Raw genomic sequence first — 19,579 nt, 5'->3', positions numbered from 1 at the left:
TTTTTCAGGTAGTGAATACAGACACTTATTTGTTAATAGTTCATTTATTATGACAAACCGTTCATAAATATCAGTGCTTAAGTATTCAAAACAGATTAAACGTTATTGTATTTGCACATCTCCAAAACAGAGTCAATGTTTAGTAAAAACACATGGGTGCTGTTTCATTAAAAGACGCTAAGAAAAACTGGGATTAAAGTCCAAAACCTGATTTGAAATTACCTAAATAAAATAAATCGGGACTAAAGAGTTTTCATAAACTATAATTTAAATTCACGCAATCGCACTAATTCGATCCAGCTAATGCTGTTTAATGCATTTCAGACATTGTGTTTCCCCTGTCCATAACTGACACGTCACAGGGGTATTTTTCATCTGTAAATTTCAGAAATCAGGCAGTGTCATGAAAATATAGCCATTTTGCGGTCAGGATAGGGCGAGGACTGGTGTCTCACCACACAGAATGATGTCGCAATAATTCTGGATAAAAAATACATTCTGTTATTATATTTGTTGTTGGACATTAAATATGAGCGTGTAGAATTTGAATCCTGCATACAAGTTATTATATCATGGCAGTAACTGTAAATCAAATGTAAGCTGCTAATACAGGCCGTCTGATTTCCATTATTTTCAACTTTTAATTTAGTGTTTTAAATGCTTTAATGATAAATTTTAAATGGTAATGTTTTAATGTTGTACTAATAACCATAAAAGGTACAGCTGTCATAAAAACCTGTTTAAATCTTTAAAAATAATAATAATTCCTTATCTTTTTGGCACAATAAATTAGAACTTAGAATTTAGAATTTAGGAACTTAGCTTACCCTTAGACAGTTCGCTTGCTCTGGACCTGGTTAATTTTCCAGCATAAATTGCCACAGTGACTGAGCTTGAGCAAGTGAAAATAAGTCAGACTAACTGAAACAAGCTTGGCTTATTTGGTAAACTTGTTTTATGAAACAGTCCCCTGCTTTTTAGCATGACAGGAGAGCTTGTTTAAAAAAAATAAATTATAACAATTGGAAAAGTTCAGACAATGCCTTTCAAAGTCTACCACATTCTAAAAGTTCAAATACATTTTTTTACATTTTTTTTTACACCCCACATTACATTTTTTATACAAATAATGCCCAGGGCTACTTAACTTTTTCTTTCAGGTCACTTTTCAAATTCACATTAGTGGTTTTTTAATCCAGCACAGTAGTAATACAAAGGGAACAGTACATGTTTAGCTTGGAATGGTTTCAGTGGTTGCGTCTTTCAAATATCAGTGGATGAGAGCCTTATCGCGCCTTATAAAGGTCTTTCCGTCTACGCAGTTCCTCTAGAACACGGGTGCGATATGACGTCCAGTCCTCGTCCTGCTTCTGCTGCAGACCCAGGGCCCGCTGGAGATCCTGAGAGTGACTCCGCAGGAAGGGATTGTATTGCTTCTCCTCCGCTAGGGTGGATGGACACTGTATGTAGAGGAGAGAGAATGACTTTAAATCAAGCTTTGCTAATAGGAATATCATTTAGCGGATTCAGAGTAATATTAGGTGTCTAGAGATGTAACAACTTTTTTAGAATTTTTTGATATTAGGATAGAATTCTTGTCTTCCTTACTGTGCAGAGTCTCTGACCCCTCTGTTGCAGCACCCACTGCAACTTATGATCCCGCACAAGATTGCAAGGCTCCACTTCAACAGCAAATAGCAGGTTATCTTCAGCATACTCATGTCCTGAGAAGAAAGACTGGCTTTATAAACATAACTATGAATGTAGCTTTTCCTTAGAAACACAACCAAATATAAGTTTGAATAACACACAACCAAAAAAGTTAAAACTAAAAATAGCAAAGACTTGTCAAATTGCCATTAACTCTTGGTTAAAACCACTTTCAATATAGAATTAAAGAAATAGTCCAACCAAAAAATAAAAATTCTGTAATCATTTACTCATATATGATTTACTTTATTTTGCAGCGCACAAAGTGTATGTGTATATATATATATATATATATATATATATATATATATATATATATATATATATATATATATTTTTTTTTTTTAAAGAATGTTGGTAACTAAACAGTTTTGGTTCCCTCTGACTTTTATTTTATGGATGAAAAGCACAATGGAAGTCAACAAGAACCAAATTATTTAGTTATCAACATTGTTCAAATGATCGCCTTCAGTGATAAGAAGAAGAAAGTCATATGTTGACAGATTGTTCCTTTTTAGGTGGACTTTTACCTTTTAACCTAGATTTCAAAATCAAACATAATTTCAAATATTCAAAATAAACATGAATAATGAATTAATACATTTCGTGTAGTTGCAGAAACTATCATGCATCATGTCAGTTTCAAGTGCCTGATGGAAATGGTTTCAAAATTTCCGTCAAAAGTTTCAAATGAAGTCATGAAGAGATAAATACAATCTGTGGTGTTCTGTACTCTCGGATAAATGCCACTAGTTGACTATCCAGGATTTATAACTATTCAAGAGTAAAATATAAACAGTGAGAAACATAAAAACAAACAATAACTGGATAAAACTCTGATTAAAACTTAAAATGTGAAAAGCCCATACTTACCAGGCCAAAGCAGAGTATCATCGTTCAGCGATCCCACTGTATCCAGAGAAGTCAGCATAGTTGAGGCATTACCCTCAAACATTCTCCCTTCAAGGGACGGAAATGAGTCAGAACTTTAAATGGAGTAAGCTGGGTTTAAGAATGCTGAATTCTTGTTTGCAGTTTTGGCATTGCCTTCTGGGCATTGATACTGGATAATTAGTCATTTAAATATTATATATTTGTAATGTATACACACAATGTCAAACACTGCAGGCAATATTTAAATATTACAATATTTACAAATATTGTAAACTAAATTATATAATTACTTTTTAAGTGGACACTGAGATAACACAATGATTAAGACCGTACTCACCACATCCAGAGAGGAACACCAGGTCCCCTGAAAACAAACTGCTGGGGCCACCTATTGTTCGGCCATCAAGCAAGTAGATCATGTGACCCACTGTGTGTCCAGGTGTAAAGAAGACCCTGAAGTGCAGCCGAGTTCCAAAATCTATTGTGTCTTTGTCTGAAAGGGGGCTTAAATATAAAGAAAATCAAATTAAGTGGTCTGTTTCATGCTCTTAAATAATGCACAATTGTTATATCATATACAGTAAGAAAAGGTTTAGTTTAGTTGAGTCTGAAAACATCCGACGTAATCTCTCAAACAAACACTTTGAATTTTTAGATGATATTCAAATGTTTTTATATACTAACACATTTTGGATAAATGTAAAAGAACAGTTCGGCTTAAAAGGAAAATTCTGTCATCGTTTACTCATCCTCATGTCGTTCCAAACCTTTATGCATTGCATTATTCTGTGGAACACAAAAGATGATATTTTGAAAGATTTTACAATGGTTGATTTGGACTTCATGGACTTTTACTGTATGGACAAAAACAGTTCAAACATGCTTCAAAATATATTCTTTTTTGACCCCAGAATAAATAAAGTCATATAGGTTTCAAACGACATGCAAGTGGGTTAATATAAGGACAGAATATTCATTTTTAGAACTATTCATTTTACAGTTAAAATGATACATGATGGAACAACAGAAGGTATGTAAAGGTACTGACTGTGTAAGGCCTGGAATGTTGTCCATAGCATTCCCATACACTCGACAGGACCTGTAGCGTCTCTTTAGAGCCTTGTTCCCTCCACTGTGGTCCCTGATTGGGAAAAGTGTATATATGAGGAATAGTTTGATTTCATTTTAATGTTTAGATATTTCATCTTGATTCGGTTCCCTTCACCCAAAAATGAAAATTCTATCATTATTTACTAATTCTCATGTCACCCCAAGACTTCGTTCATCAATACACTTTTAATATCCTTTCATCATTTTTAAATTGAAAGTCAATGCAACCAACTTTTTCAAGCTTTAAAAAGTGCATCAACACATATTTAAAGTAATCCTTAAGAATTGAGCAGCTTAAGTCAAATCTTCCAGAATTAATGAAATCTTTCTGCATAATGTCTCATTAATATTGTCTTTTTGTACTTTTTTAAAGTCTGTAAATGTTGGATGTGTGTACTTTCAATAGACGGAACAAATTCTGAGGGAATATTAAAAATTTGTGTTCTGAAGATGAACATGTGTTTACAACAACATGGAGGCAAGTAAATGATGACAGAATTTTCAATTTTGGGTGAACTAACACTAAAGGTATTAAGTGCCCCATATGTCTCAGAACCGGTTCAATGTGATCTTACAAAGCTAAAAGGGCCTTCAGACTAAATATAACTCATCAGTCTTAGAATTCTCACACAAACAAATCAGTCATAATTATGTATCATATCTAGTTACTGATTAAAATAAAGGATTTTCATAGCTGCTGCTCATACATTCATTGTGAAACTTTCAAATTGTAGAGATTTTTTGCCACTTTCAGATTTGGTCTTACCAGTGCTTGTGTGTGCAGAGAATAGCTTGTAATGTCACCCCCTCTTCCTCTAGACAGGCCTGTGTGGGTGTAAAGACACATGAAATGAAATAAAACAAGACCTCAGCTGGGTAATGTCAGAAGTGAGCTAAGACGTGACTATCACACGTCCCCAGTAAAGCATCTCTTCATGTATATGGAGGATCCTAAAGATTTTTAAGTAAGGACTTCCCTAACCTTAACACCAACTGATTACAACATTACCAAGATCACATCTGTTCATAATATAAAAAAAACAATGACAGATTTCCAATAAAAATAACTGATTATTATTACATCTTACACAATTCTGGTAAACCAGTGAGGAAAAACTAGCACTTTCCACTTAATCACATGGGTTTGGCAATTTCACTATAGTAAGACACATAATCCAGCAAACTATTTCTGAAACCATTGCACAGTTGTTTTGAATCCAACCTGAACAGGCTGAGGGTCAGCGGGGTCAACCACAACAGCCTTATTTGAAGCAGTGTCAATGACCACATAGCTGTAATTGTCTGATAAGATGGGCACTGGTATGATCTTGATGCCTGTTGAAAGTGAGTCCGAATTAAGGTACTGATAATCAACTGTTGAGTGTATGATGGAAAAGGTGTTTCTGCTCACCGTTTATTATAGTAGGCTGAGTTCTGGAGTGGCCGGCAGGGTACCTCTCCTGTGCTTTCCTTATCTGCCTCTTATGAAATATGTACCCGAGTTTGGTCCGTGTATATAGAGAATACCTGCAAGTGTTTTTAAAGAGGACACATGGGTGTTTTATGCCATTGTGTATGTTCCTGTATGAAATTGTTCCCCCATGGCATTGCAATAATGGGTAGACATGCTGTAGATTCAATGTAAATAATCAATTAGGTGAGTTAAAGAATCTATTAATTTTTATTCCAACTACTAATAGTTTCTAAATGTTTTGGCAATTTTTTTCATAAATAGTCACGTTACGTCTGTTTCTAGACTATACGTTTATGCCTATATCATTGCCTATTTTCTTCCTCAAATTTATTCACAGACTCATTTATTCATACTGTGTAATACAATGACTGACATGAAGACTTAAGATTTATAGAGACTACTTAGACTCTGAAACAGTCGAAAAATTACAGTGCCCACAAGGTAACATGGTCAGTTTACTTAGTTTTGTTGTGACCACATAATAACCACATAATAACCAGTGGGAATGTGATGTCAGGGCCATGAGATATTCATTTGAATTTGAGGGGATGTCATATTAACTCATGGGAATGTGATATTATGTTGTGGCCACAAGATCATTTTGACGAGGTAACAACATCCTTATGTTGTGGCCTCGAGATGCTATGTTGAGGGAACGACATCCATTTCTCATGGCCACGACTTATGTTGAGGGAACCACATATTTTCGCTCAGCCAGCTTTGAATCAGCACATCCCTCTGCAACTGGAATTTAGATTTTCTGACTTACAGACCTTAGTCTGATAAGTTAGATAACCTCTCCTCCTCCATCATCATCCTGAAGGGCACACGGCTGCGTACTGAGCCCTCTATCGTACTCCTTATTCACCCATGACTGCGTTCCTGTTTATGGCTCCAACACCATAATCAAATTCACAGATGACACCACAGTGGTAGGTCTGATCAAAGATGATGACGACGAGTGCAGCACCTGGCTGTGTGGTGTGCCAACAACAATCTGGAACTAAACACCCAGAAGACAAAAGAAGATCATTGTGGACTTCAGGCGGACTAGGAGTCATGCACACACACCCATTTACATCAACGACGCTGTAGTGGATCATGTGTAGAGTTTCAAGTTCCTTGGCATCAACATCTCTGATGACCGCACCTGGTCCCTAAACACCACCACCCTGGTCAAAAAGGCAGAGCAGTGCCTTTACTTCTTTTACGGAGTCTTAAGAAAGTTCACCTGAGTCCCAGGATCCTTGTGGAATTCTACCACTGTGCCACTGAGAGCATACTCACAAACTGCATTTCAGTATGGTACAGCAATTGCTCCGCGTCTGACCGCAAAGCACTCCAGCGGGTGGTGAAAACTGCTCAACGGATCACCAGCACCCAGTTAACTTCCATTGAGAACATCTATCACAAGCACTGTCTGGGCAGGACAAGAAACATCATCAAGGATGCCTTTCACCCTAACCATGGATTTTTCACCCTCCTTCCATCCGGCAGGTGCTACAGGAGCCTATGCTCGCGCACTAGTAGGCTCAGGAAGAGCTTCTTCCCCGAGGCTGTGACACTTCTGAACTCCACACCACCAATCTAACCTGCACCTGCTCTCTTACTGCACTGGTCACACTACTTTACATACATGTATTTGCACTACTCATATTTTGCACAGACTGTACATTGTTAAAGTTATTAAACTGCAATCTGTCTAACATTGTTACTGAACAAAGCACAGTAAACTATTTCTATTAAAATATTATTGTACTACTGATATTTGTATCTGTACGTACTCTGCTTAATATTGTATATAGCAACTACACTGTACATTCAGTAAATCATAGCTTCACTTACTCTGCACTTATATGTATTTAAAACACTATATTCCTGCACTTCTGGTTAGATGCTAACTGCATTTCATTAGCTCTGTACTTGTACTCTGCTTATTGCCAGTAAAATTGAATCTAATGTCACCTTACGGTCACCATTAAAATGGCTGGGATGTCTGGGACGCAAAGGCAGCTTTTTCCACCTTTTGACCACAAGATATCGTTAGTGTACACCCCTTACGAAAAATAACCATGGTTTTATTATAGTAAAACTGTAGTAACCCATGTTTTTTTGGCGTATTGACTGCCATTTGTAAAACCACAGATTTACTACAAATACCATGGTTAAACTATGGTTAATTTGTGGTTACCATGGTTTAACTACAGTAACCATGTTTTTTTGGTTTTATTTGTAGTAAAACCATGGTTAATTTTCGTAAGGGACCGTCTTGAAAGCTTCGAGTAAATGAACCTTTTTACGATAGTTTAGGAGAATGCCTCGGTGCTTCGCAAAGCTTAATTTTTCCATCACGATTTGCTACGTCTTAATAGGTAAAACATGTAACGTTACGTTTCAATAACACTTACAAAACGGTTAATGTAAACATCATACGGTAACGTTAGGTGAGGATTAAAAAAACAGTAGCTTATTGAAACAAAAATGACCGTATCAAGACAAACAAGCCACTTACGCTATCCAAAACAGTGGTTTCTCTGTGCGAGCCATCAGTTTACCGATCAGACTGTTTTTCCATGCACTTCTGCCGCATTTAAAAACACGATAGATGTAAAACCCTCCACATACTGAAGCAAAACAAAGTAACGTTAAATACACTGTCCAGTCCGGAAGCGCCATCATAGTGGTGACGCAATTAAACAGCACAACAACGATTGGTCAGAAGTAACAGTCACCGTAAAGACTCGTATTTTATTTTTTTCTATATCGTTCATGCATTATCAGGTGCATTGTTTGCATCAGGTATTTCAGTTTCATAGACTGTCATAGTTTCTGTTTTACTTTACTTTTATTTAATTTTTATTATTATTATTTAAAATACATTTAAGCTGGGACTGTTTCTATATTAAGGCAAAGGGCGACGCGCCAGCAGAGTAAGAAAGGGAGGGATTTTTTTTGTCTGTCATATTTAACCACAATGTTACGCTAGTTGTCAGTAGTATTGTTCCTGGAGTATTGGGGGTTATTCGTGCCTTTATTGCAAGCCGTTTTAGCATTTAAAACTTGGATTTGACTAACCATAAATATAATTTCGGATAGTCACAATTTTAATTGCAGATATCTATATTGCAATTATGACATGTCATAATTGGAATTAAGATATTTACAATGTGATTATGACTAGCCATTGAAAATATTTTCAGATATCTTCAAATGAGTTTTGACTAGTCGTAATCCCAATCCAAGACAATTTTAAATTTGATTTGACTAGTCAAAATACAATTTAAGATATCTTTAATTCACAATTTTAAAGATATCTGAAATATATTTGTAGATATAGGCCTATGCAATAAATGTATGACTAGTTAAATTATGATATCTGCAATAAAATTATGGATATCCCTATCAGATTTTTGACTAGGAAAATACTATATTTGGAGATATCTGCATTTAGCTTTGTTACAAGGCATAATTGCAAAGTATATAACTGGAATTAACAATTTGACTAGTCAAAATACATTTATAAATATCTACAATGTGCATGCAAATACACCTTTGTTGAGCCCCACCTTAAACATTTTATTTAACCAATCCTAGCTTGGAAACCGATGTCATCCGCAATTTTGTCTAAGATTTGTATAATAAAGTTCCTGCATCTTTGGGTTATTTTATACAGTAGTAATTTAAAAGTATGGAAATAAAATTTTTGCTGGAGCATGTGTACAAGTGGTAGGCTATACAGAGAGGATTTAAATAGGCTTTTGTCCTGTTTTATATCATAATGTTGAGACGTGTGTGCTGTGGATTAAATTTTGTTAGCATTCACAAACGAACACACGTGTAAGCCTCATGTCAGCCATTGCAACATTTTATACAGAACCTATTTACAAGTGGTTAAAGTGTGTGCTTTTTGATGTAACATTTTGCCGAAATTTTTTTCTCTCTTTTCAAATGTCATATATTGTATCAGAAAGCATTTAATTTCAATAAAAACGAAGGATATCATTAAATAAAGTATTATAATAAAGTAATGCCTTTTGTCCTGATAAGGTGAAAGTGAAGTGACATTCAGCCAAGTGGTGGCCCATACTCAGAATACGTGCTCTGCATTTAACCCATCCAAAGTGCGCGCGCGCACGCACACACACACACACACACACACACACACACACACACACACACACACACACACACACACACACACACACACACACACACACACACACACAGAGAGAGAGAGAGAGAAGTGAACACACACCCGGAGCAGCCATTTATGCTGTGGCGCCCAGGGAGCAGTTGGGGGTTCAATGCCTTGCTCAAGGGCACCTAAGTCATGTTATTGCCGGCCCAGGATTCGAACCCACAACCCTAGGGTTAGGAGTCAAACTTTCTAACTGCTAGGCCACGACTTCCCCCATCCATTTAAAAAGTTGAATTAAAATTATAATTCACACTAAACACGTTATTATTGCATACTATATATGAACTACAATACTGAGGTGCAGATAATTGCCACTATTTGAAAAGTTGTATAAATAGCAGAAAATCTGTAAATAGCTTATCGTTTAAAAATACTGTTTGCACTTAGAATAAACAGAATCCATTGCTATTTGCACTTAGTGTAAATAGCATTTATTGCTTAATCTTATTAAATAGCCGCTGCCTAAAATAATACATTAGCGCTCATTGAACACAGCAGAATATCATCATGGATCTCTTTCTATAATACAATACAATACTGCCACCTTGTGGGCTGTTTCCTATGGAAGCTCGTTTCTGCCACTAAATAAAGAAAGAATTAATTGATAAATAAAAAAATAAAAAATAACAACTTTTATCTCACAATTATACACATTTTAACTCACATTGCACAGTCTCGCAATTCTGAGAAAAAAATCCAAATGAATTGTAAGATAAAAGCTGCAAATGACCTTTATTTTTCATTTCATGGTGGAAGCAAGCTGCTATGACACAAGTGAACCTGAATTCATACACAACGTAATGTAACCTACTAATAAATGTCATAAATGCCAGATAAACTTTATTATAAGTTTTATTATAAACTGCCAGATAACAAATATTAAATTGTAATCTTTTTAAAATCAGCCTTCACCTTTTTTGACTGCATCTGATTATGTATCTGCATCTGATTATTATATAACATCTAGACAGGATTACAACCCCAAATCAATAAAACATTCAATAACATTTTGTAAAATGCAATAAAACCTAAATATTTTAATACAATCTTAATTCTATTTAATCTTTATTTGATTAACAACAGTGAAAGAAAAGATTTTCAGTGTTTTAACTGACCAAATAAACTGTAACCGTAAATATAAGCAAACTGGGACAGAGACACTTTAAGACTGCGTCACATCAACTTTCCTTTTAATTACAAAATTTAATTGTTTGTAATTAGAGGAAACTAATTGTTAAAGTTTTGCAAGCAATATTTTTGCCCAATCTCTCTGTATACAAGACTTCAGCTGCTCATCAGTCTGTGGTCATCATTGCCTGATTGTCCTTCTTATCATGGGCCATACATGTTCAATATAGAGACTAGACTGATCTAGCACATTCACTATGTGTCTATGAAACCGTGCTGTTGTTGCACATGTAGAATGAGACCTGGAGTTGTCTTGATCTAATAACCATGGACTTCTCATGAAAGACGTCATCTTGATGGCAGTATATGTCTCTGTACAATGCCAATATAATGCCTCCATGTCAATGGTACCCTCACATATGCCAGACACCCATGCCATTTGCTCTGACAAACCCCCATACAGTGACAAATGTTTTGCATCTGTCGCTAAAAGTTTTTTAGTCTTTGAATAGTCTTTGACTAAAAGCCAAAACCTGATTCCCTCACCTATTAACAATTTTATCCTGCTTATAGACTTTTTCAAAACAGGTAAATATGGACATTCTATAACCCCTTCACTTTTATTTAGCCTGTCCCAACATTTTTTGAAGTGTGTTGCAGCCATCAAAATCAAAATTTGTTTATATTTACAAAACATATTTAAGTTGGTCTGTGTAATATTTTCTTTGTACTTTTGTCAATTAAATAAATGTTAAAAGTGAATTAACAAATCACAGAACCTTCAAACTTTGGGGTTATAGATTTCTGTCCATTTAAAATAATATATAATTTTATTTGCTTTGTGTTGATAATGTACAGGTATTGTGATATTTCTATAAAGACACTTATTTACAGTTTAATCCCTTTAAAGAAAAAGACCAATTACCCCCATTTACCAATTAGAAATATAGGGAGGCAAACTCAAGGAAGAACCCACAAATATAGGGAAACAAAGAGGGCCATCACATTAAGATTTACCTTTGATCAAAGATAACTGAAAAGAGTACTTATAGAGGTAAAACAAACATCTCAAAGAAAAAATAATATATTTGTTATTAAATGATAAAACATTTCTCTGAAGCATCACGTTTTTTATGTTATGATTTTAATTCATGTTAGAATATTTAATAACTATTAAAAAACAATTAAGTCATAAAATAAATTGGATCATAATATGAAAGTTTACTATGATTTTTATTCTAAGTATTTTTTTTAATTGATGTAGTTTTCGGCACATTTTGCAAATCTCCTTTCTCTGTCACACCCATTTCAGATCTTGACGTCTATACTAATGTGCTGATGACCTAAATCAGGTGTGTTTGATTTTGGGGTGCCTCCTCCAGAACCAGTGTTGGGAACCACTGCTGTAGGCTGCATTTGGTAAATAATCTTTTGATATTGAATGCAATTTAGCACTACCTGGTGTAAGAAAACAAAACGACCGAACGACTGGAGCACACAGACACACACACGCACACATCACAGCTTGTTCTAAGAATACAAATATGCAACCTGGGTGTGTCTAGACTCTAGTTCACCACCACGCCTCGACAGACTTCTTAGGTTTTTTTTTTTTTTGGTGAAGCGTTAGCCTACATAAAGATAGCAGACAGACAGTAGTTCATTATATGTCGTTTTAACTTAACTTTGAGCAAAGCATATCTACTGGTATAACGGCTATCTTGTGGTTTATTTGTTTTGAGTTATGTTGTAGTAACAGGCTGACTCCACCTGCTGGCTTGTAAGCATCATGAGCACATTATTACACTGAACGTCATCGACTGACTGCTGCTGGCTGTACACTAGTTGAACTCACACTGAAGAAGGTGGATTAGTGAACAACCTCACCCGTTTTTATTTAAAAAGGCTCAGTTTGAAGGATAATATTAGCAGGTGTTTCTTTCTTTAAGCTACAACACCTATTGGGTGAAGTTTTCTGGATTTCAGACAACGCGTGGTAAGATTGTTACTGTTTTATTCTACCCTCACGTGCTCTTCTAAAGCATGAGGTAAAAAAAAAATTACAACTGTCGAATAGTACATCGATTGATTAATTTATGCTTTAACATGAGAGTAAAATAATTAGCACTTCTTATTTTGGCGGAAACTAGGGTAACCGTGGTAAATATTTGCGAGGGGAAATGAGGCCAAAACATGTTCAACAGCTTTAGAAAAGAGTTTTGACAATTAGCCTGTATTTATAAGTATATAACTTGCTTTTAGTCTATATTTCAAGGGAGTAAGATCACACTTTTCTAAAATACCCTTTTAGTGATAGAATATAATGCAGTTTGTGGCTTTGTTTCAAATCCTCTGAGATCTAAACATCATAACACACATTGAACGTAACTGTGATGCCCGGATCCGCTGTTGAAGTAGACTGAAACACAACCTGATTCACAGATCAATCGCATTAACCATGTTTTCTATTCAATACATGTGTAATATTAAAAACCCATTAACTGTTCCTGATCAACCCTATCAGGGAAAACCAAAAAAGTTAATAGTTACTATCTCTGCACAACAGTTATTTGAATATGACTGATTGCATAACGTTTTAACCAATCTCAAGTACTAGGGTAGAAAAGTAAGGAAATTAATGTTTTATTTAGTTTCCACTTGAAATATAAAAGATTGCTTAGTAGAGCACATGATGTAACCGTGTGTTGCAGGCTTGCTTGAGTCATGCTGGCAGTGTTGAACTGATACAAGAAAGGAGACATTCTTTCCCAGTCTGGCTTAAATTACCCAGCAGCGCCCTCCTTGTTTTTGTAAACATTACAAGCAGCCTGTATACCATCGAGGTGTATACATGAGAAAGTACTTACATGTACATGGGCTGAAAGTAAAAAGTGACATTAAACCTGGTTTTATATTGTTCACGGAGTTCTGTCACACATCCTGGAAAATGTTGGTTCATTTATGACTCAGTTTAGTTGCTCAAAGTTAATTTGACAGTCACTCCTCCCTGAACATGAAATGCAGAAACGCCTTTTCTCAGGATACTTTCATAAAATGACAATATTGAATTGGGTTGCATAAGAGTTTCCTTAGAAGGTGTGAGTCATCTGTGCATGTTGACCTCACTGTTTGGTCCTGCGAGAGCTGCTCTGTTAGATAACAGGAAGTAACGTCTTAACACAAATAATGTCTTAACATATGCGAAGAAAAAAAGTATCATACAAATTTCAAAATATCACCCCATAACCTGAGCGTAGGAAAACTTAGTCGTTGAGGAAAAACTAGGTGTATTCAGACCACTCACTGTAAGGCCTTTCATGGGCTGTGCCTTGATGGTTATTTCCAGGAAGACTTTTTAAAGTGTGGTTAGTGCTTTTTTTAATTTTTTTTTGCTGTGATCAGTACTGTGAGAGTGAAAATGGCAACATAATATTTGAAGCTTTGGTATTTCATCAGAGCTTTTCAGAAGCTGTACTCACTGATCCAAAATATTGTACGTTCAAATCTTTCATCAACGTTACTGTAGAGATTAAAATGAAAAGAATCCTTTCAAAGTGTAGATGTGCAGACGCAGAGTGAATTTATGTCCACTTATCTGTTGTTTGCATCATACAGTATATCTTGATGGGAAGAGGCAGGAAGGATATTCTAAGTTTAGTGCTCTTGCAGAAATGTTGTCCTTAAGATAATTTGACATTTCCGTCTGAATTGTTTTCAAAAATGAAACTGGTCAGCGCTTGCTTTTTTTTTATCCATTAACTAAATTGATTAGATTAGATGGGTGTAATCCTACCGAAATTACGTTGATAACTTCGCTAAAATGTACACACAATTGTTGAACAGTTAATGAGTAATAATTGTAAGTTATTATAATACTCTTATATTATTATTTAAATCCTTACCTTGTTCAGTTTTCATCAATTTAATGATTCAAAAGATAATTTGTTCTACTTTTACCTTAAAATGCCTCTCCTTGTGCATAATTTCATGCTCTAAGAGAGATTCAAAATTCAAACGATTTTAAATATTCATTCTATAAATACGATTTCAAGTTACAGTTAAAAGTGTTTTAAAATATAAATGGATTTCTTCAGGGATTTCATCTAAAAGTGAGAGACAACATCAGTCACTTCAATCTAGAACCATTAGTGACCGCATAGTGAACTACTTTTGTTAGTATTGAAACTGAGAGAGTATGCATGTATCCAGAAACAGGAAGCTCTTTCCTGCCCGTGAAATTTTTTCGGAGTTGGATGATGAATGTTTTCCTGGTTATAAACAAGTTTAATACAAAAGGGAAAGATCATCTTAAGCTCAGTTATAGGTTGTGTTCAATAATTGACAGATCGTGTTTAGCTTGAGAAAGTTTTTTACATTTGAAACAGTTCTTGGTTTGTTGGGTTATTCGAATATATTTTATGGCTGAATGGGAGATGATTTAGAAAACGCAGATCAATCAAACAAATCTTCTTGATAGCATTTGAACATTGACATGCTCCTAAAGAAAGAATAAAGAAAGTAAATACATTGTTTTGGAGCAAGTCTGATTTTATCTTGGGTATTTTCTGCACTTTAGTAACACATGGTCACTATGGTATCTAATCTACCCACCAGGCATTAAAGCAGCATGTCAAGGTCCGATTTTCCTCCGGGTTACGATGATTCGCGGCTGATCTCTAACCCTCAGCCTGGAGGAGGTTACCCTGCTTCGGCCCCCCCATATGGCTTCAACGCGTACGGGGGACAGCCGCCTTACCCACAGCCCAATGATCCATACCGAGGCCAACCTGCGGGATACCCCCCGCCAAGTATGCCTGTCATCCCCGTCATCCCTCCTGGTTTAGGTAAGACTGTTATTTCTGGTAAACCTTCAACTTTTTAATTTTGCTGTCACAGTGTTCATGGTCCTGAAAAATTTGAGAACAGTTTTGAATAGCCTCCAGATCAGCTTTAGGTTTAAGATCTGGTTCATCGCTTAAACAGTCCATTGTTCTGGAAATTGAATTTTAGCAGATCATGACTGAAGTCAGCATTTTTCTTAATGCAGTCCCTATAGCCTAGCTCTAACCTGATTAGTGTTGATAAGCCAGTGATGTAGTGATTCATTAGATCTCTCTCTGGAATACTTGATTCTGATTGGTTGGTCGCATCATTCTAATTCTAACAACACTTATTGAATTTACTGTTGTTCCTGGCAACTGATTACCTCCGGATATATCTGTGGTAGTTTCATGTCTCCTATATCATTCCATGATCTCTTTCTTGTAGTGTAATAAAAACCATTTAAATGCTAATTTATTTATCCCTTACATAGTTGGGGATTTCTTCAACTATGAGCACTTTAGGCTTTGTGAACTTTTTGAAAAATTTGCTTTCAAGCTTCCACTTATTTAATTTTAACTCTAAGTCATGAAAATTCCCTCTATATCTTTCTATATCCCACTATATGCTCATATTTATATGATGTATTTTTGTAATTTAATGATTCGTGTACATCAAAGTGCTCAATGTTGAAGACTTTCCCAGTTATATGATGGTTTATTTACACAGACTGATGTGAATGAGGCCATTCATGCTCTGCATTCTGCAGGAGATGCAGTTTTCACAGAAAATATGATTGTTACAGGTGATAATGAAGGATTTACTACAACAGGAGGATTTGACGATATTAGTGTCCGTCACACTTTTATACGAAAAGTAAGGAACCGTTCTTTTGTAATCTGCATAATCTTGCTAAAAAGTAAAAGTGTTTTATGGTAATGTTACTCAGTTGCTATTTCAGATTAATGGATTTTTGAATATGGTCCTAAACGGATAGGTTTGGAAAAATGTTCTTTGTGTCTTGCAGGTTTATCTGATCCTCGCTGCGCAGCTTCTGGTCACAGCTACCATCGTGGCTATTTTCACATTTGTGTGAGTCTTTTAGTTTGTGTGGTTACTTTCTGTGCTTTACATTCACACTAAATAAAGGACAAATGTTATCTCTGCTGGTTCCGGTGGACTTTGTTGTTAAACTCTAATTTGTTTTTATTCACACAGGGAACCTGTAGGAGTGTTTGTGAGGAAGAATCCAGCCATTTACTGGGTTTCATAGTAAGAATGAAACGACTTCATATTTATAACCTTAAATACAAATGTAGAAAAATAGAACAATGTGAATGACTGTTAAAATGTTTTTTTTTTTCAGTGCTGTCTATTTTGTCACTCACATGGTATTGGTTTGCTGTCAGGGACCCAGGTGAGATGTTTGCCCCATTTTTTTTTTTTTTGTCAACCTGATAATAAACAGAACAGATGGCGATATTTTGTAATTCTCGTAGTTTCGTAATGTGACGCAGTAAGAATGAGGGCACAAACATCATACCAGACATTATAAACAAAAAAAATAATTTAATCGAAGAAATAAAAAGAGCCACTGCAAACATAAGATGTAATGTGATCCGGTGAATTTAGCTCTGTCCTTTGTTACATTTCAGGAGGCGTTTCCCATGGAACCTGATCCTGTTGGCCATTTTTGTGAGTCATTCTGAAGGAATTAAGAGGGAATGAGGCCAGACCTTTAATGGGCAATGTTGTTTTTACATGTGATGCTGTAGACTAAGTATCAAGGACACTAAAGTCTTTAAATAAACCGTGCCTGTTTTTTCTTATTTTAGACACTGGCCCTATCGTTCATGACAGGAAATATAGCAAGGTGAGACATGTCACGCACTACATGTGTGTCTCAGTGGTTAGATACAGTGGGTGGGGGACAGTCTCAGGACTGTTGACGCAGTGTTTTAATGGATGTCCTGTAAACCCTCTGTTTAGCTTTTGACAACTCCTTTGTCCATTTAGTTTGCAATGATAGAGTGGTTTTGTTCCCACGCCATTTAATTCTTCTTTGTACTAGATGTATTAAGATGTCGATGTATACACTTTTGTTTTTGTTTTTTTTCTTCAAAAAATGTAATCCATTAATTCAGCATGTACCAGGAACAAAAATGACAGCGAAAATTTCTATTTCAAATAAATGCTGTTTGTCAACTTTCATTTATCAATGTATGTATCAAGTAAATGCAACCTTGGCGAGCATATAGACTTCTTCGTCAATCTTCTAGACCCCATGTTTTCGAATGGTAGTTTATTTTGCTAATAATAATAATTCTGAATATTCTAATGCAATTTTTTGTTTGTAGCTATTACAGCACTAAGGCAGTTTTCCTGGCCCTGGGCATCACTGTTCTTGTGTCTGTCGCGGTGACTGTGTTTTGCTTCCAGACTAAGGTGGGCTACACACATAATTTGTACACCATAAGCATGACTTTAATGTTTCAGCGTATGTAACCATGCTTTTCTGTTCTTTTATAGGTAGATTTCACTAAATGTTCCGGTTTTTTCTGCGTCCTCGGAATCGTCGTGTTTGTGACTGGCATCATCACAGCTATTGTGCTGTCATTCAAATACGTAAGTATGACTTTGCATCTTGTATTTTGTCCAGAAATAGTCATTTGATCATTTACCTGACTTCTTCACTCTTTGTTTCAGATCCCATGGCTTCACATGCTCTATGCAGCAATAGGGGCCATTGCTTTCACTCTGGTATGTCTGTTCACTGCATCTCATTGAATTCTTTTTTTAATTTTTTTTGTGGAATACTTCCGCTTTGTGTGGGAGAATCCAATCCTAAATTCACTTCTTTGCATTTGTGTGTTTTTAAATGATTTAGTTTCTGGCCTATCACACCCAGCTGCTCATCGGGAACAGGAAGCTCTCCATCGGGGCAGAGGAGTATGTGTTTGCGGCTCTCTCCCTTTATGTTGACATTGTCCAGATCTTCATCTTCCTCCTGCAAATTATTGGATTTGCGGAGAGATAGAAGCTTTAAGCTGGCCGATGGAACTTTTCTGTCTTGTCTTTTAATGTTTATGCACTGTGCAGTGTCTTCTCAGTCCAGACCTAACCAACATGTACTCAAATAATACAGAACAAAAACATATCTATCTTTATACTTATGAAACAACTGGTAAGGGATGAATATCATTTGCATTGTTTACTTACCATATGCTTATGTTACAATAAACGATGAGTGATATTATATAGCCGTTACTTTGTCATGGAAATGGAAGCTGTCTTTTAGAAGTGGATCTGTATTAGGCAAATTTAGACTTAGATTTGCTGTATTTACTGTAGGTATTATGTGTGTGTTTGTGTGGTACATTTTGGTTGAGGGTATAGCCTTTCTGCTTTGTACATGCAATCTAACTGTATTTTATTTTATGAGTTTAGAATATTTATCACTGGCATTTTTATATACAGTATAAAAGTCTACATCAAATATATTTTGCTTTAATTTTGGGAAATAAATGCCTTTACTTAATGAATTTGATACACTTAACCAAAGGTCACAGATCATGTGATGTACAATGGTGCTTTTCCTGTGTTTGCCACCAAAGATACACCCAAGAATTAAAAGTGGTAACTACATATTAAAGGATTGTTATATTTCAATTGTATAGACAAAATAAAACTGTCTTTTCTGTTATAATGTTCTCATGCCACGTGAACAACAGTGTGGCTGAAGTTGGATGTGTAATCATTGTTATTGTGAGGATGATCATAATAAAAGGAACACAAGTATTATTTAATTGATTTTACTAGTGGTTGCTTATAATGGTGTTCTGTATGCAAATGAACAAGCATGGTGATGACTGCATCAAAATATAAAACATTTCAAACAGGCAGCACTGAAATCCTTCAGTCGAGGTCTTCATCAACTCCTCATCCATGAGTTCCACTATAATAAATGTTTGCTTTCTACGATGTCTTTGTTATATCCTGCTCCGCTCACTGTTTCCATGGCAGCCCAATGCAATTTTGTGCACAATGAGGCCATTATCTAACACAATAGAGTCATTTTCTCAAAGTACAGCTGTCACTGCATCCTGGTGGCTGATTTATATCGGTCTCTCTCGTAATCTCCCTCGTTGGCTTTCTTCATTCTCTGTCTGATTTTCAGCTGCTTGAGTCGGTTCTTGTCCACTTGTCTCTTCGCCAGAATAAAGCCAATGATTCCAGCAGGCAGG

General features: G+C 35.7%; 2 protein-coding genes across 4 annotated transcripts; one reads left to right on the top strand and one right to left on the bottom strand.

Moving 5' to 3' along the window:
- Window positions 1-28: 28 nt before the first annotated feature.
- On the bottom strand, window positions 29-7,892 carry pnkd (PNKD metallo-beta-lactamase domain containing). The gene is made up of 9 exons (XM_026259221.1): window positions 7,701-7,892; window positions 5,126-5,241; window positions 4,937-5,049; window positions 4,481-4,539; window positions 3,653-3,745; window positions 2,942-3,108; window positions 2,584-2,670; window positions 1,609-1,724; window positions 29-1,460 (listed from the first exon to the last, which is right to left on the bottom strand). Exons 1-9 carry the CDS (start codon window positions 7,865-7,867, stop codon window positions 1,287-1,289), a joined length of 1,092 nt encoding a protein of 363 aa, XP_026115006.1. The 5' UTR covers window positions 7,868-7,892; the 3' UTR covers window positions 29-1,286.
- A 3,960-nt stretch (window positions 7,893-11,852) lies between these two features.
- Window positions 11,853-19,141, top strand: tmbim1a (transmembrane BAX inhibitor motif containing 1a). 3 transcript variants are annotated; one of them, XM_026259200.1, is made up of 12 exons: window positions 11,853-11,933; window positions 15,129-15,358; window positions 16,141-16,211; window positions 16,363-16,427; window positions 16,554-16,607; window positions 16,702-16,752; window positions 16,991-17,030; window positions 17,171-17,208; window positions 17,693-17,780; window positions 17,865-17,960; window positions 18,042-18,095; window positions 18,223-19,141. In XM_026259200.1, exons 2-12 carry the CDS (start codon window positions 15,142-15,144, stop codon window positions 18,370-18,372), a joined length of 924 nt encoding a protein of 307 aa, XP_026114985.1. In that variant the 5' UTR covers window positions 11,853-11,933; window positions 15,129-15,141; the 3' UTR covers window positions 18,373-19,141. The 3 variants fall into 3 exon arrangements, with proteins under 3 accessions (XP_026114985.1, XP_026114983.1, XP_026114974.1); XM_026259198.1 differs by lacking the exon at window positions 11,853-11,933 and adding an exon at window positions 12,133-12,510 and having other exon boundaries at window positions 17,693-17,784; window positions 17,869-17,960; XM_026259189.1 differs by lacking the exon at window positions 11,853-11,933 and adding an exon at window positions 12,134-12,510.
- The last annotated feature ends 438 nt before the right edge of the window (window positions 19,142-19,579 follow it).

This window comes from Carassius auratus, chromosome 6 (genome assembly GCF_003368295.1).
Source record: "Carassius auratus strain Wakin chromosome 6, ASM336829v1, whole genome shotgun sequence".
Taxonomy (NCBI): Eukaryota; Metazoa; Chordata; class Actinopteri; order Cypriniformes; family Cyprinidae; genus Carassius; species Carassius auratus.
The sequence above is the reverse complement of the archived record's forward strand: the minus strand, read 5'-3'. Positions and strand labels throughout refer to the sequence as shown.

Excerpts from the sequence above, each read along its gene's own strand:
- tmbim1a (XM_026259200.1), top strand. The coding sequence starts at position 15,142 with ATGTCAAGGTCCGATTTTCCTCCGGGTTACGATGATTCGCGGCTGATC. Across the intron at positions 17,781-17,864 it reads TGTTTTGCTTCCAGACTAAG|GTAGATTTCACTAAATGTTC; the intron begins GTGGGCTACACA and ends GTTCTTTTATAG. Across the intron at positions 17,961-18,041 it reads TTGTGCTGTCATTCAAATAC|ATCCCATGGCTTCACATGCT; the intron begins GTAAGTATGACT and ends TCTTTGTTTCAG.
- pnkd (XM_026259221.1), bottom strand. The coding sequence starts at position 7,867 with ATGATGGCGCTTCCGGACTGGACAGTGTATTTAACGTTACTTTGTTTT. Across the intron at positions 5,242-7,700 it reads AAACCACTGTTTTGGATAGC|GTATTCTCTATATACACGGA; the intron begins GTAAGTGGCTTG and ends AAACACTTGCAG. Across the intron at positions 2,671-2,941 it reads GGTGTTCCTCTCTGGATGTG|GGAGAATGTTTGAGGGTAAT; the intron begins GTGAGTACGGTC and ends CGTCCCTTGAAG.